The sequence below is a fragment of the Rana temporaria genome, chromosome 1 (genome assembly GCF_905171775.1).
Source record: "Rana temporaria chromosome 1, aRanTem1.1, whole genome shotgun sequence".
Taxonomy (NCBI): Eukaryota; Metazoa; Chordata; class Amphibia; order Anura; family Ranidae; genus Rana; species Rana temporaria.
In genome coordinates, this window is record NC_053489.1 from 427,065,344 (window position 1) to 427,082,184 (window position 16,841).

Sequence of the window (16,841 nt, forward strand, 5' to 3'; positions counted from 1 at the left end):
CACTGAAGCCCTGTGCTTTTCACAGATGAGAGCAGGTTCACCCTGAGCACATGCAACAGACGTGAACCTGCTGTGCCTGTAACATGATTCAGCATGACCGGTTTTGGTGGTGGGTCAGTGATGGTCTGGGAAGGCATATCCATGGAGGGACACACAGATCTCTACAGGCTAGAAAATGCCATTAGGCATCGGTATGAAATCCTTGTACCCATTGTCAGACCCTACACTGGTTCAGTGGGTCCTGGGTTCCTCCTGGTGCACGACAATTGCTGGCCTCATGTGGCGAGAGTATGCACCCATTTCCTGGAGGATGAAGGAATTGATACCATTGAATGGACCCCACGGTCGCCTGACCTAAATCCAATAGAAAACCTCTGGGACATTATGTTTCAGTCCATCCAATGCCGCCAGCTTGCACCTTAGTCTGTTCAGGAGCTCAGTGATGCCCTGGTTCAGATCTGGGAGGAAATACCACAGGACACCATCTGTCACGCATGCATACAAGCACGTGAGGGCCATACAAACTACTGAGTAACATTTTGAGTTTCTGCAATGAAATTTCAGCAAAACGGACTAGCCTGCTACATAATTTTTTCACTTTGATTTTTGGGGTGTCTTTGAATTTAGCCCTCTGTAGGTTGATCATTTTCATCAAACCATGTGGCATGCTTTCGTTCCCAACACATTACCCAGTCCATATCAGTATAGATATCCAGCCTGATATTCTTCCCCATTGTTATCTGATGGTTTCAAAGTGTTCCTTTTTTGAGCAATATATCTACACACACCCCTCATCTTCCGATCCCAATACAATTGTATTATAAATAAAGCACATAATCTTTTTACACATTGAAAAAAGTGTTTATTTAATTGTTCAACATACACCATTTATAGACATATCCAAAATACAATTCAAAGGTATAAACTAGTGTGAAGCTCTGTTCACACCCTCCACACTACAGAAAGAATTCCAATCTTTTTTTTATATATATTTAAGTAATGGTTACTGTCCTCTGTTTGTAGTTTATGATATCTCTGCTTGGGTTTGATGTTACTGCCATAGGTGAGTTTTTCCCATTGTGACATACAATATACCAATAAAAATATCTTCTTTTAAACATGGAGGAGAAACAACAGGTTAGTCTGGCTAAGATCCCAGCAGTCATTCACAGACTCACCGCTGTTACATTGGTTTTATAAGATACTGAGCAGGGTTTTAAAAAGGTTTGCTCACGGTAGTTGAATTGTTAAGGACCACATACATGGTAAAAAGCACTATATTTACTTTCAAGTAACATCAACCCACCCATCACTAGGAACATAAGAAAGCACAAATTATTATATGTTTCTTTTGCAAGTAAACATGAATAAAATGGCAGCTTCATCCATGTTGAAGAAAAATAGGGCATTTCGGTAATTTTAAGCCTTCGGTCCCTAGCTAGGTAATACTATTGGTGTCAATCAGGCAGTTAAGAGTGCAATGATGATGTGAAAAAAGCAGTAGCTCACAAAACCAGTAGAGAGCAATATAGTAGCACTATAATGGAAACGTGTAAGTAGTATAATTCAGGTTTATAATGTCAAATTGAAAATCACAGGGCATTTATCAACCATTAATTCACAAAAATGTAAAAAAACTAAAAAAAACGAATTTTACAAATGCCGAATAATACATTTCCTGTAGCATATTCACAATCTGACCATAAGTCCAGGGAATGTCGCAATGAAATTTTACAGTGCTCAATGCAGTGTGTGAACATATCTTTATATATATATATATATATATATATATATATATATATATATATATATATAGGTCTCTTCTGTAGGCAGCCCATATATATTTGGTCAAATTCTTTTCATCTGAGCCCAAAGGATAACAGAGTCTCCATTAAGAATACATTGAGAGCCACAATATACCATTAAAGCTTATATATTTAACAAACAATATTGGCACTTTAATTATATACTTAGAACTAAGTGAAAATATTTCACAGTTTATATTATGGTATAAAATATTGCTACCTTGTAGCACGTTTATATTGTACACCTGCTAAAAATGCTGACAGCATTTATATATCTATTTCAACCAAAAAGGCCTTTCTTTGTTCCTGTTTTGGCTTTTTTGACAAAATTGGATGGTGTGGAATTTTGTTTGGAAGCGCCAAACCATTCAGGCAGTTTTCTTTTTGAAGTCTGAAATATAAAAAGAACAAAGGATCATATAACCTAATATTATATTAATTGGTCTCATAAACAACTACAAAGACAGTCTGACTGGTAAGAAGCAGCAAATTACACATACAATATTTAACAGTTAACATTTTGCTCTAGGTAAAAAAAAAAAGAGGCAAGATTAACAAAAAAAATTGCTGATGTTTTTAAAATTGTAGATTGCTTGTAGTGTTCAGTTTAAAAAATAAATTCTATGCATTAAGGTAAAAAACCTTCTGCGTCACAGGATCCCCCTTCCTCACCCCCCTTATACTTGCCTGAGCCCATTCTCAATCCATTATTGTGCTTTTTCTGCTCTCTCCCTCCCCACTGGGCAGATTGCCAGCAGTTGGAACAATTGTCTACCGCTGCTGTCAATCAAATGCTGTGTTGAGGGCGTGGAAGGCAGGACCGAGCTGCACGGTCTGTGGGGACATGCGCTGGTGGAGGAGTGAGAAGCACCGGTGGGGGACACCAGAAGATTGGGGCTGCTTTGTGCAAAACCATTACACAGGCCACCTTCAGGTGATTGGACACTGGCATATTCAAAGACAGGAAGTTCCCCTCTATATAACCCCTCCCATACAGGAAGTACCTCAGTTTTGTAGCAAAGCAATATGTGTATATCCCATTAAGAGGGGCGGGACCTCTGTGTCCTGTGATGTACACCAAGAAAAGGATTTAACAGGTAAGCTGTTATAAAAATCCTATTTTTTTATCGTACATCATGGGACACAGAGCAGCCATAGTAATTACTATGTGGGATGTCCCAGAGCAATGCCCTTTGAGGAGAGGGAGACACACATCAAAAGCAGGCGGCCATCAGATGCAAGGACCTATAGTGCTGCCTGCAGTATTGTCCAAATGGTGGCATCCTATTGCTGTCTTACATCCATTGGATAGAATCAAATGAATGTCTGCACTGATGACCAAGTTGCGGCCTTGCAAATCTGAGTTATAGAGGCTTGGTGATGCACTGCCCATGGAGTACTTACTGCCCTGGTAGAGTGCGCTCTAACTTGAAAAGGCGGTACCTTTCCTTTCAAACTATAAGCCTGAATAATACCCTGAAGAATCCACCTTGAAATAGTCGATCTTGAAGCTGCCTGCCCCTTCCTGGGGCCCTCCGGCAGCACAAAGCGTCAGTCTTTCAGCTGTCGCTCTTAGATAGATCTTAACTGCTCTTACTACATCTAGAGAATGCAATAATTTCTCCTCTGCAGAACGTGGTTTTGGAAAAAAGAAAAGGTAGGGAAACCCTATCCTTATGAATAATCAAGAATGTTTCTTTACAAAAGAAAGCTGACAACTCTGAAACTCTTCTTGCAGAGGTTATCGCAACCAAGAACACCAATTTCCTTGTCAAAAGGATCAAGAGAATATGGCACATTGGCTCAAAAGGCTGTCCTTGTAAAGCAGACAACGCTATATTCAAATCCCACGGGCACAAGGGTGACCTAACTGGTCGGACTTATGTGCGTTACTCCTTGTATAAAAGCCCGGACCAGAGAATGTGACACAATTCGCCCTTGGAAAAATACCTACAAGGCCGAGATCTGACCCTTGATTGTACTCAAGGCTAGCTTAATTTCTACTCTTAATTGTAGGGAAGTCATAATTCTTATGGCATATTTTCGAGGATGCCATCTTTTGGCTCCACACCAGGAAACATAGGGCTTCCAGTTCCTATAATAAATGGTCCTAGAGGCCAGCTTTCTTGCATTAATCAGGGTAGTTAACACTAAACCTGAAAACCCCAGACTCCTTAAATAGCCAAACCGTGGGCTTCAATGGCCAAACCGTTAAATTTTGCGTTTGTAAGGCAGGATTAGATATCGGCTCCATGCAGGTCTGGACGAGATGGAAGCCAACCGAGGCGCTCCAGATACTCAATCGTACTGGTGACACTCTAGTTAAACCGTGCCAGGGATTGATCCATCAGCAATAGGTCGTCCAGGTATACCAATACCACTATCCCCCTGGCTCTTAGTCCTGCCAGAAGCAGGGTCAGGACCTTTGTAAATACACGGGGAGTGGTAGCCAATCCGAAGGGCAAGGCCACAAACTGAAAGTGGCAACGTTCTACTGCGAATCGCAGGAACCTCTGGAGAGCGGGGAAAAATTGGCACATGTAGAGATCCATCCTTGATGTCCATTGACGCTACAAGTTCTCCTCCCCGCAGGGTGGATACTACTGACCGGATTGATTCCATGCGAAAAGAGCAGATGTTTAGGATGATTCGATCTTCGGAATCGAAATGGTGGAAACTCTCGCAACTCTAGTTTTGTACCCAGAGATACTGTGGAGATGACCCAATTGTCCTGGATCTCTCCCTGCCAAGCCCCTGCATCTTGCAGGAGCCTTCCCCCCACTCGATTGAGCGGGGCGCCTCTTCACAGGGAGGCCTTGGGATTCTGTTGCACAGACTTCTGCCCCAGGACTTCTTCTGGCCCTGGGCTTTGCCTTGAGGCTTAGCTCTTGAGCCCGACGGTGGAGGCCGTTGCGACTGCCTAGAGGCTGAGGCCCTGACGTTGGAGAGGCAAAAGGTTTGAATGAAGGACATCTACTCCTTTTCTTAACTGTCAGAAGGGTACTCTTACCACCTGAAACAATTTTTTGGATATATTTATCCAAATCATCCCCAATCGTTTCCCATGAAAAGGGAAACCGGCCAATAGATTCTTGCATGGTAACTCAGCTGATCAATGCCACAGAAATGTACGCATATGCACCAGCAGGAGAGTAAGACGTGACGCCTGGTGAATAGAATCCTTAATAGCGTCAATCGCAAAACATAAGGACCTTGGCAGCTCAGCTAACTCCTGGACCTCCTCTCCTTGAGCAGGCCCTTTCTTGGTGACCTGCTTAATTTTGTCATTTACAAATTGACAAACACCAATTGCTGCTACTGAAGGCTGTGCTACTGTGCCAGCCACAGCAAATGAGGCTCTAACAAAGGATTGCAGACTCTTATCCACTGGATTTTTAAACACCTGGACATTGTCTACTGGACAAGTGAGACTCCTATTCACGGAAGAGATAGAAGAGTCAACTGCTGGTAAACTCCACCTCTTAGTGAATTTTTCCTCCATGGGACAAAGAAGCAAGAATCTCTTAGGAGGAATAAAGTGCCTGGCCGGGTGATCCCAGCCCGCATATATAAGTTGCTCCAGTAATGGGTGCATAGGGAAAGCACGTGAACCCTAAGGAGGCTTTAGAGAACCCAAAAAAGGAACTTTGGCCGTCTCTGCTAGAAGCAACTTGTATCCCAAATGGACAGACTCCATAAGGGATTGAACTAGCAATCTTTGGGATTGCAAGACAGGGGGAGGGTTCTTCTGAGGCTGAACCCCTAAAAGAGGAGCCTTCTTCCCTCTCTACCTGGTCCCCCAAGAATGACTTAACATCCTCTGCCCATTCCTGCTCCCCTGAGGGATCTGGGCAGGAGAGAGGGACCCGTTTCTTCCAGCCAGGGAAGAAACGAACAACCAGCCATGTTCCCCTTCAAACCAGCAAATGCTGCAGCCAAATTGTTCTTAGTGACCTATGCAGAGGCTGGAGTGTTGGAAGTAGCTACAATGCCTGACACAAACAATGGCTCAGCCTGGTCAGCTATTTCAGGGGAGGATGATACTGTGGAAGTGAGAATAGGATCCTCAGACCCTGACTGCTGCGCCCTTGCGCTCCCCTCCTTACTGTTTTTATATTCCCTCTTTGGGAATACATAGTCCTAAGCACAAAGCAGAGGTACTAATAAAACGCATCTGCTGCTGAGCTTTAGTCAAGCAATGTTTTATATGCTGCCATCAGTGACCAGGCTGATGCTGAGCAGATGTGCCTTTATAATGCCTGTATACAACACAATATACTGCTTACGTGCCCAGATATGCTGCTGTGTCTCTCCCTCAGTCAGACTCACTACAGAGTGAGTGTTTTAAAGGCAGCTGCCTCGCGCATGCGCCGTGTATATCGTGCGCGTCGGCTTCGCTAAGCCATGCCCCCCCCCCCCCAGACGTAGCCTCCCCTCTCTCTTTCTCCTTTTTTTTTAAATAGCCTTCCCTGCGCGAGCGTGGCAATCCCCAGAATAGGACCGGGGGGGGGGGGGGGGGGTTGGGTTCAGGGGGGAGAGAGCCCACATCAGGACGCTTGGCGCTCAGCGGGCGGGGGTTCCCCGAATCCCTTATTGAAGGACTGACAGGAGTGGAGTAAGGCAAAGCTGTCCACAAGCAATGCTGACACTGAGCCTGGAGAAGCATGGTATGTTGATACTAGGAATGTTTAGGTTTGCACCCTCTAGTGGTAAAAAACAGGCATGACAACATCTCTACTCGCACAAGAAGTCCAAAAATAAAATTTAAGGATCTTCTTACACTTACCAGTCCCCGCCGCAGGGCTGTTGGAATATCACAGACAAACCCAACCTTCACCCATCACCGCGGGCCGTGTCATGACAGATCTTCAAGGACTGGGTCCTCTCTGTATAGAGTCTCATTGCCTTGGACCTATATATCACTATGCCAGAGCAAGCCTTTGGTTTGTTGTTATGACCAAGGTTGCTGGATCCCATAGTCCAGCGCTCAAAACAGAAGAAATTTAGGCGAAAACCTTGTTCTTCTTCCTCGAGGCCCAGGTACCATCCACCTTAGCCCTTTTGGGATTTTGAATGGATCCGTCTGCATAGCCCCACTCATCCTGTGAAGGATCTTCTTGCGGAGCTCTGTTAGCACTTCTTAACCAAGGCATGTCCAAAGTCCGGCCCGCGTTCTGGTTTTGAACAGCCCGCCTGGTTGTTTGGACATGTATATCTTTTGTGGCCCCCGACGATCTCCCAGCGCCGGGGCCACAAATATGTATATGCCTTGGAAAACAGGGAGGAGGCGGGACGAGCGCCGTACATACACAGGAGAATTTCCTGTTTACGGCTGGCCTCTGTAATAGGAAGTCCCATCTCCGGCTCTGCCATTGGACGACTGTTCTGTCTATCAAAGAAGGCGGGACTTTCTATTAAAGAGGCGCTGTGTAAACAGGAGATTCTCTAATCTTTGGTGCTCGTGGGTGCATTCCTGGCAATGGTGAGTGCATTCCTGGCAATGGTGAGTGCATTCCTGGCAGTGGGGGGTGAATTCTTGGCAATGGTGGGGGGTGAATTCTTGGCAATGGTGGGTGCTGCATTCCTAGCAATGGTGAGGCTACATTCATGGCAATGGTGGATCTGCAGATGGGCACCTGTGAGGCTGCAGATGGGCACTGATCCTTATTTTGCTTTGCAGTCTTATTTAAAATTAAAAAAAAAATCCTGAAACTTCGCTCTTAAAGTGAAGGTGCGTGTTATACGCCAATAAATACGGTATATACAAATAACCACGCCTGAGCTCATCTCTTTACTCACACAGCCACAAAGGCAAGAGAATTCTTGGTAGGCAGTGTATTCGTGCTCGAACGAACACACTTAGACCAAATTTTTATGGTTCAAAGAATGTCAGGCTAAATGCTGGGCCCTCCTGCACGTTTACTTCATCAAATCGTGCCCTCTTCGAAAAAAGTTTGGACACCCCTGCCTTAGAATTCCTGTATAGGAGGGGTTATATAGAGGGGAACTTCCTGTCTTTGATTATGCCAGTGTCCAATCACCTGAAGGTGGCCTATAACCCACATAGTAATTACTATGGCTGCTCTGTGTCCCGTGATGTACGATAAAGAAATGAAAGTTTACAATCACTTTAATAGTTTTACCTGCAACTGTGATTCCGAAAATAGTTCTTCAGTATCTTCATCTTCCCCTGGTTGATTCCATGAAGCAAGCTTGATAGGGGCTACTGAAGAAGTCTTCGGCAGCTCCAGTTTTGTGGGAGCCATCTGTTTGTCAGTTGTGCTCTCCTTCACTGGTTTCTGGAATAGTAAAAGCAATATTACTATAAAATCTAAATCACCTAAACTGTCAATGGGCCGAATAACCTTTTACTTATCACTGGCAGCTCCGGGGTTCATAACAAAATGCAAACTGCCAGGGTAAAGGAGGGTGTCCCCATTTGTAATGCAATTCATGTGGATTTTTGGTATTAAAGAAGAAAGCATTTATCCAGAATAAAAACAAAACAAATAAGTTGCGCTAACCAAGGGTGAATGAAGAATATCAATTTGATTGATATAATTAAATAGTGTCCATATACAAAAAATCGTGAATAATACAAGTATATAATAAAAAGTTTTTAAGTGAATAGATTGTTGAATGAAGTTGTGCCCGTGACTGAACACACAAAAATCCTCCACCGGTGCAGTAAATGGATAATTGTCTATGCGCTTACCAGAAGGGCAAGCAAACAGGGCTTGCAGCTGAACTCCCCAGCTAGGGTCTTTACTGGAAGTCCGGATGGTATTCCTCCAATATAGGTGGATAGATCCAGGATCCAAGGAGCATGAAAATAAATGTACAGGCAACAAATGGTGATGTACCGTAGATAACACGAATATAGGCACACCAAGGGAAAGCCTCCACCAAAAAGAATCACCGAATAAGGGGGACTCTTACCAGATAAAAGTTATTAGGAGCTTGTGGCCAAACCCAGCCAGGGCCTTTAGGGGTTAACTTCAGAAAGCATCAACCAAAGCAAGCGACTCCCTCACACAGTATAACCGAGTAAATCACCATAAAAAAGAGGAATTCCACATAGTGATGTACCGTAGGAAAACGATTTAATAAGGTAGATAACACTTACATAAAAACAGATAAAATCAGCATATAAATTTCGAGCCGGCCGGCTACTACGAACGCCCGTCCTCTGGACCTAGACGCAGCACGTCAAAGCGTCTCCTCCTCCCGACGTACGTTTCGTCAGTATGTGACGTCGTCTGGGGAACGGGCGACGCAATGACGTGTCGCGCTTATATAACAATACAAGAACCAAGCCTCGATATGGATACAGTCCCGGCTAACACGCGACAGGGAACAGCCATTTGCGGAAGCCGCAACACATAACAAGGCAAAAACTGCATAGACGCTCATTATGATGATAATGATCATTACAGCATCGAGGCAGTATTTAAAATCATACCAAAAATTAACATATAGGTAATAATCACAATAACAAAATGATAAAATGATGTTAACATGATAATAAGATCTAAAAAGATCAGGGCTATGTACACTCTCGAGTCGAGCCAACCACTATGGCCCAAGACAGAGTGCCGATTGCCACGCATAAAAGAATGGGGCCCAAAAATTCTTATTATAGAATATTATGATATAACGACAGATATATATAAGGGAGATAAACCCCACTATACGTAGGTTGATGAAACAGCCAACAGGCTGGATATAATAAAACCCTAATTGTACAGTACATGAACTCCCTTAAAGGGCCAAAACGTAAAATTAATAATAAATAAAATTGTATTAATAATAAGGCCAAAAAAGAGAGAGGTCCTTAAATGACATTACTAACACATATATCATAGTTATTAGTAGACAACCCTCTCCAAATCCACATATAACCATAAGGGGAATAGGGGGGAATCAGGGCGTATATGCTCGAGATTACTTGTAAAATAGTGGAGCTCGCCCCATAAAGGATCCACACAAAATACAGCCTATGGCGGGCTCGACTCGAGTTGTCATATAACAAATACGGCCTATGAAGGACTCAATTCAAATTGTCATACAATAAGGTCGGATAACTTAATATAATTATAAAAAGTTAGTTAAGCATTATTAATAAATGCATTAACATCTACCTCCACATTTAATCCGTGGGGAGTATAGCATTTGACCTTATGGATCCATCCCATTTCAAGTCTAGAAATACTTCTAACCAAAGATCCTCCTCGCCAGTGTGGGGTATACTTGTCGATCCCCAGAAACACTGTTTTGGAGGGGTCTTTGTTGTGTGATAATAAATAGTGTTTAGACACTGAATGGTTGGTATATCCATTTAGGATGTTCGTAATGTGCTCATTAAGCCTGACTGAAAGAGGTCTTTTCGTTCTGCCAATATATTGTAACCCACATGGGCATTGGAGCAGGTACACTACCCCTACAGTAGAACAGGTTATGAATGGTTTGATCTTATGTTCCTCTGAGGTAGAAGTGGAAGAAAAAACGTGAGTTCGTCTATGTGTGCACCCATTAAGGGAGCACACCCGACAATTCCTACATTGATAAAACCTATTTTACAAGTAATCTCGAGCATATACGCCCTGATTCCCCCCTATTCCCCTTATGGTTATATGTGGATTTGGAGAGGGTTGTCTACTAATACCTATGATATATGTGTTAGTAATGTCATTTAAGGACCTCTCTCTTTTTTGGCCTTATTATTAATACAATTTTATTTATTATTAATTTTACGTTTTGGCCCTTTAAGGGAGTTCATGTACTGTACAATTAGGGTTTTATTATATCCAGCCTGTTGGCTGTTTCATCAACCTACGTATAGTGGGGTTTATCTCCCTTATATATATCTGTCGTTATATCATAATATTCTATAATAAGAATTTTTGGGCCCCATTCTTTTATGCGTGGCAATCGGCACTCTGTCTTGGGCCATAGTGGTTGGCTCGACTCGAGAGTGTACATAGCCCTGATCTTTTTAGATCTTATTATCATGTTAACATCATTTTATCATTTTGTTATTGTGATCATTACCTATATGTTAATTTTTGGTATGATTTTAAATACTGCCTCGATGCTGTAATGATCATTATCATCATAATGAGCGTCTATGCAGTTTTTGCCTTGTTATGTGTTGCGGCTTCCGCGATTGGCTGTTCCCTGTCGCGTGTTAGACGGGACTGTATCCATATCGAGGCTTGGTTCTTGTATTGTTATATAAGCGCGACACGTCATTGCGTCGCCCGTTCCCCAGACGACGTCACATACTGACGAAACGTACGTCGGGAGGAGGAGACGCTTTGACGTGCTGCGTCTAGGTCCAGAGGACGGGCGTTCGTAGTAGCCGGCCGGCTCGAAATTTATATGCTGATTTTATCTGTTTTTATGTAAGTGTTATCTACCTTATTAAATCGTTTTCCTACGGTACATCACTATGTGGAATTCCTCTTTTTTATGGTGATTTACTCGGTTATACTGTGTGAGGGAGTCGTTTGCTTTGGTTGATGCTTTCTGAAGTTAACCCCTAAAGGCCCTGGCTGGGTTTGGCCACAAGCTCCTAATAACTTTTATCTGGTAAGAGTCCCCCTTATTCGGTGATTCTTTTTGGTGGAGGCTTTCCCTTGGTGTGCCTATATTCGTGTTATCTACGGTACATCACCATTTGTTGCCTGTACATTTATTTTCATGCTCCTTGGATCCTGGATCTATCCACCTATATTGGAGGAATACCATCCGGACTTCCAGTAAAGACCCTAGCTGGGGAGTTCAGCTGCAAGCCCTGTTTGCTTGCCCTTCTGGTAAGCGCATAGACAATTATCCATTTACTGCACCGGTGGAGGATTTTTGTGTGTTCAGTCACGGGCACAACTTCATTCAACAATCTATTCACTTAAAAACTTTTTATTATATACTTGTATTATTCACGATTTTTTGTATATGGACACTATTTAATTATATCAATCAAATTGATATTCTTCATTCACCCTTGGTTAGCGCAACTTATTTGTTTTGTTTTTGATCTTATATTGTGTGTATATCACAATTTTTGTTGCAGCTTATATTTACATTTGTTTTTTAGTCAGTTTAGCGCAGTATCACATTTTTTCTTATTTATCCAGAATACCTCACTATAGTAAAGTAGATAAGGTACCAAACATTGAGTAGAATGCAAGATCTTTTGTTGGTATTTAACCACTTAAGACCCGGACCAATATGCAGGTTAAGGACCTTGCCTCTTTTTGCGATTCGGCACTGCGTTGCTTTAACTGACGTGGCTCCCAAGCAAAATTGGCGTCCTTTTTTTCCCCACAAATAGAGCTTTCTTTTGGTGGCATTTGATTACCTCTGTGGTTTTTATTTTTTGCGCTATAAACAAAAATAGAGCGACAATTTTGAAAAAAATTCTATATATTTTTACTTTTTGCTATAATAAATATCACCAAAAAAGATATAAAAAAAATGTTTTTTTCCTTAGTTTAGGCCGATACATATTCTTCGATCTATTTAAAAAAAAAAAAATCGCAATAAGCGCGATTGGTTTGCGCAAAATTTATAGTGTTTACAAAATAGGGGATAGTTTTATGGCATTTTTTATTAATATTTTTTTTTTACTACTAATGGTGGCGATCAGCGATTTTTTTTCATAACTGCGACATTATGGCAGACACATCGGACAATTTTGACACATTTTTGGGACTATTGTCATTTTCACAGCAAAAAGTGCTATAAAAAAACATTGATTACTGTGAAAATGACAATTGCAGTTTAGGAGTTAACCACTAGGGGGCGCTGTAGGTGTTATGTGTGACCTCATGTGTGTTTCTAACTGTAGGGGGCGGGGCTGGACGTGTGATGTCATTGATCGTCTTTCCCTATATCAGGGAACAGACGATCAATGACAGTGCCACTGTGAAGAACGGGGAAGGTGTGTTTATACACATCTCTGCCCGTTCTTCAGCTCCTGTGACCGATCGCGTGCTTCAGACCGGGTCGTGTGCACGACCCACGGCTGGGCTCTTAAAGGCGATGTACCTGTACGTGCATGTGCAGGAGGCAGTCCTTAAGTGGTTAATCACGACTGGGTTTTTATTTTTTGCTAAACTAATAAAACCCAAAAAGTATGAAAAAACCCCCAAAAAAACCTTTGCTTCATTTCTGTTATAAAAATTTGCACATAAGTAATCTTTCTTCTTCACTGATATGCGCTGATGAGGCTGCACTGATGGGCATTGATGAGGCTGCACGGATATGCTACATTGATAACCAGGGCACTAATCCATGTAAATGTCCCCTGTTACAGGAAAGCTGGCAGCACTGAGGAAAGGAAATGGCGATAACCTGCATTTGTATACATTTACAACGTCATTGGCTCTTTACCCAGATCAGTGATGCGCTGTGTCTGCACCACCACGCTGCGTGCCCCCGCAAAAATAAGAGAACGTCATATGAACAAGAGCCAGCTGCCATTGTACAATAGGCCGGAAGGCAACCGAGTAAAGTACATGCTCCACAAATTGCATCCAAATTTAAGGATAAATAATCACTGCATTCAATTAGCAAGATTAGGATTATATTTTACTAACCTTCTCAATCCAGGAGCCGTTATCTAAACTAATCTTTGACTGTGATGACCTCCCAGGCTGCACATCAAGGCCTTGTAATGATTTGCTTGAGGACTCTGGCTTTTTTTCACTTCCACCATTCCCCTCTTTTTCAAGTAGTGTAATCACCATTCTTATTAAGTATATCTCGATTTCAGGTGCCACCAAAGAACGAATAGCTTGAAAACTTGAAAGATCTGTGAATACACATACAGCCTATAAGCATAATTCAAGTTTATGTAATAGCTATTCTTTAGTATGTCCGGCATCATTTCTCATTTCAACCATAATGCAGAAACACATTCTGTTTTGGTTCTCAATAGTAGCCACACTAAAATGGAAATACAAAGGCTAAATTCACAGTCAAAACACATATATCTACTATTTTACATGTTGAAGAATTGCTCTTATCAATTTACACACCTCTGCCACACTGCACACCCAGGAAGATCATTTTATTTTCTTATTCAGTTTTATGACTTCTTGGATTACTGCACTGCTAATAGGACTGAGATGATAATGCCAAATCCTTGCCTACCAAGGCTGGATGCTACAAAGTTGAACATAAAAGCCGAATTGAGGAATTAGGAGTAAGTGTGGCAGAGGTGTTTATATAACAAAACTAGCAGTACAGAATTACAAATCCTTTAGCTGAACAGTAAACTAATATGCATTTAAGCGTTAGCTGCTGGCATACAGTTCAGCTATAATCCAATGGGGAAAAAAAAGGAATATTAGCTGCTACGAAATTCTGTCTAGCTTCCAGTGTTACAAGGACTCAGTCTCTCTTATCAACTATAAATAAATTCATTAGCATGTCTGAATGAATGTTTGAACAGTGTTCTCTATGACAACCATAATCATTACCAAAGATTGTTGTTTCTTTGGCTCTCATCTGTCTATAGATTACATATCTAAAAGCCTGGTCTAAAATAAAATTACATAAAAAAAAATTACCACAATATATGGGGCTTATACATTCATAGGCAGATATAGTATATATCTCAAATCATTATGCTTATATATTATATAAATATATCTTGTATGCCCGATACACATGCCATACCTCCCTTTCTAGATTAGATGTAAAATGTTCAAATCTTAACTTGTTCTTACATTTTTAAAAACTATTTAATATTTTTTTTATTAATTTCTTCAGAATAACCTTAAAATTATATATCAGACAGGAGGCTCATATCTTATGCATTAATCTTTCTTTATTAATGCTCACAGCAGAATGTATTTTTTAAAACTTTCAATGTAAAAACTTTTTCAAAACAACTACCACCCCCAGCAGTCCATATAGTCTCTAACCACGCCCTTACGGAGACCTCTATATAAGGAGACTGTCTGTGGTGGTTCCTCCTCTTTCTTTCTGCTCACAGCAAAGATAAGTACTTGATTTCTTGATAAGCATTTTTATCCTAGCAGTTTAGGAAATGTTTTCACCTATTGCTTCTTGAATATTCCATTCTTCAGCATTTATACGCTGTACTCTATATTCATAACATACCTTTATTATATATATCTTTATTCTTTATACACTGTATTATTTATATGTCTTTATTCTCTATTCCCATTGATGTTTTGTCACCCATAATTCTGGTTTGCACTACATTATTGGTTTTGCGCTGTGTCCCACGATCGGGGGGGACAGCTTCCCCCCTCCTCTCATATCTGTCAATGTGCGTTCCCGCACTGCGTGTTCTTACCCGAGCGCCGCCATTCTGAAGGAGGTTCCCTTCTTCCTCCTCTCTACGCGCGCGTTCGGGGGGCGGAGCTTCCGTCCCTCGCCCATCGACCAATCAGCGCCCAGAGGACGAAGTCTCGCGAGACTTCGTTCCCGGGTCGCTGGGGATCTCAGGCTCCTCTCCCCTCCGTCGCCATTCGGCGCCTACGGAAGGGAGGATAGGACGGAGCCACGGTGGGAGATCATTAGGTATCACCAGCTACCCTAAAACTCCCTGTTAGACCCATACAATCGGAGCGCTGCTCCAGAGGCACTATTCTGACACATCTCTCATACCCTGAGTGCCGCACAATTACAGGATATTATTCAACTATCCATTCAGGCTGCACTGGCCTCCACCACCCCATCTGCTTGGACGGTACAATCCTCCAATAGTCCAGCATTACCACCCCAACGGGATGAACCACCCTCTAAGAGGGGTAAATCCTCACACAAGAGGAAGCACACCCTAGTGGTGCATGACTCCCCGGCAGGGGAAGTAAACAGTCTGCAACAGGTAGCCCCTACCACGGTCTACCAACCCCAGCATCAATCCGAGACTTCACGACCCCTGGACCCCAGGGAGACTCAGAAGGGGTATAGAGCCACTAGACGGGCTAAACCGGATTCATTCAATGACTCCTCGGAGGAAGATTCGGCTGATCCCTCTGAAGGATCGGACGTCTCAGATTCCGAATCTTATATAGAAGATGCTGGGGGCCACGGCGCCTGACACGGCCGCCAATCCTGCCACACAGGATCAAGTCCTACTGGACGCCCTTGGGGAACCCTTTTTCCACCCGGACGCAATCACCCACCCGCGTTCGGGGGAATGGACACCCCTACCACATGTGGAATTATGGGCCAGAAAGTCCTTAGACAGGACTGCGCGGAACAAGTTGAGGGCGGAATGTCCTAGACCTTCTATACCCAAGAAGGTGGTAGCCACCCCAGAGGTGGACCCGGTCCTCACCAAATACCTCCCTAAAGACGGGGAAGTTCCAGAAAAAAGGTATTGAACGTTCCTTCCGCTCAATACAGGACCGCATTCTGGACCTCATGGGTCCACTTACAAAGATCCTCAATTTGTCCGAGCAAGCCGTCGCTTCCGGACAACCAGTTGATCTCCCACAACTGAGGGGTTGGGCACAAAGAGCCCTATGCCTGGCCGGCACTGCCAACACGGCATGCTCCGTGGAACGGCGCAGATCAATCCTCATGCGCTTAGATCCCCAGCTTTCACATCTGGCGGAATCTGAACCCGGTCCATCAGCTGAGGGTATGCTCTTTGGTGACATGGTCATCAAAGACATAAACAAATTCGTTGGGTTATTCACCAGCCTGGACAAGGCTCAGAATTCATTAAGGAAAACAGGAAACAATAAGGTTTTCAACAGGGCCGGCAGAAGTAGAGGCCGTTCTGCCGGCCGTGCCAACTTCTATAGGCCACAGGGTAGAACCCCTAACCCGTATCACTACCAAGCTCCATCCTACACCGCCCCGGTGGCTCAACCGGCACCCTTTTTTCCTCCACGAGGCAGACCCTGGCGCGGACGCGGGGGACGCGGCTATCCTCGATCCAGACCTCCAACTGGTGAGTATGACTTACACCACATTCCATCACATTCCCATAGGGGGCCGTCTGAGGTTTTTTACCCACGCCTGGTCTGCGATTACGGCAGACGCGTG

At 43.1% G+C, this 16,841-nt stretch overlaps 1 protein-coding gene across 2 annotated transcripts in view; it reads right to left on the reverse strand.

Annotated features, from left to right (window-relative positions):
* Positions 1 to 839: 839 nt before the first annotated feature.
* WRN (WRN RecQ like helicase) overlaps positions 840 to 16,841 on the reverse strand; it is a 257,949-nt gene continuing 241,947 nt past the window's right edge. The window contains exons 33-35 of one of the 2 annotated variants that reach the window (XM_040325345.1): positions 13,406 to 13,620; positions 7,949 to 8,104; positions 840 to 2,196 (exon numbers count right to left, since the gene is read on the reverse strand). In XM_040325345.1, coding sequence (XP_040181279.1) covers positions 2,086 to 2,196; positions 7,949 to 8,104; positions 13,406 to 13,620 — 482 coding nt within the window. In that variant the 3' untranslated portion in view covers positions 840 to 2,085. Of the gene's footprint in view, positions 2,197 to 7,948; positions 8,108 to 13,405; positions 13,621 to 16,841 lie in introns of both variants that reach the window. The other variant, XM_040325344.1, reaches the window with a different exon arrangement.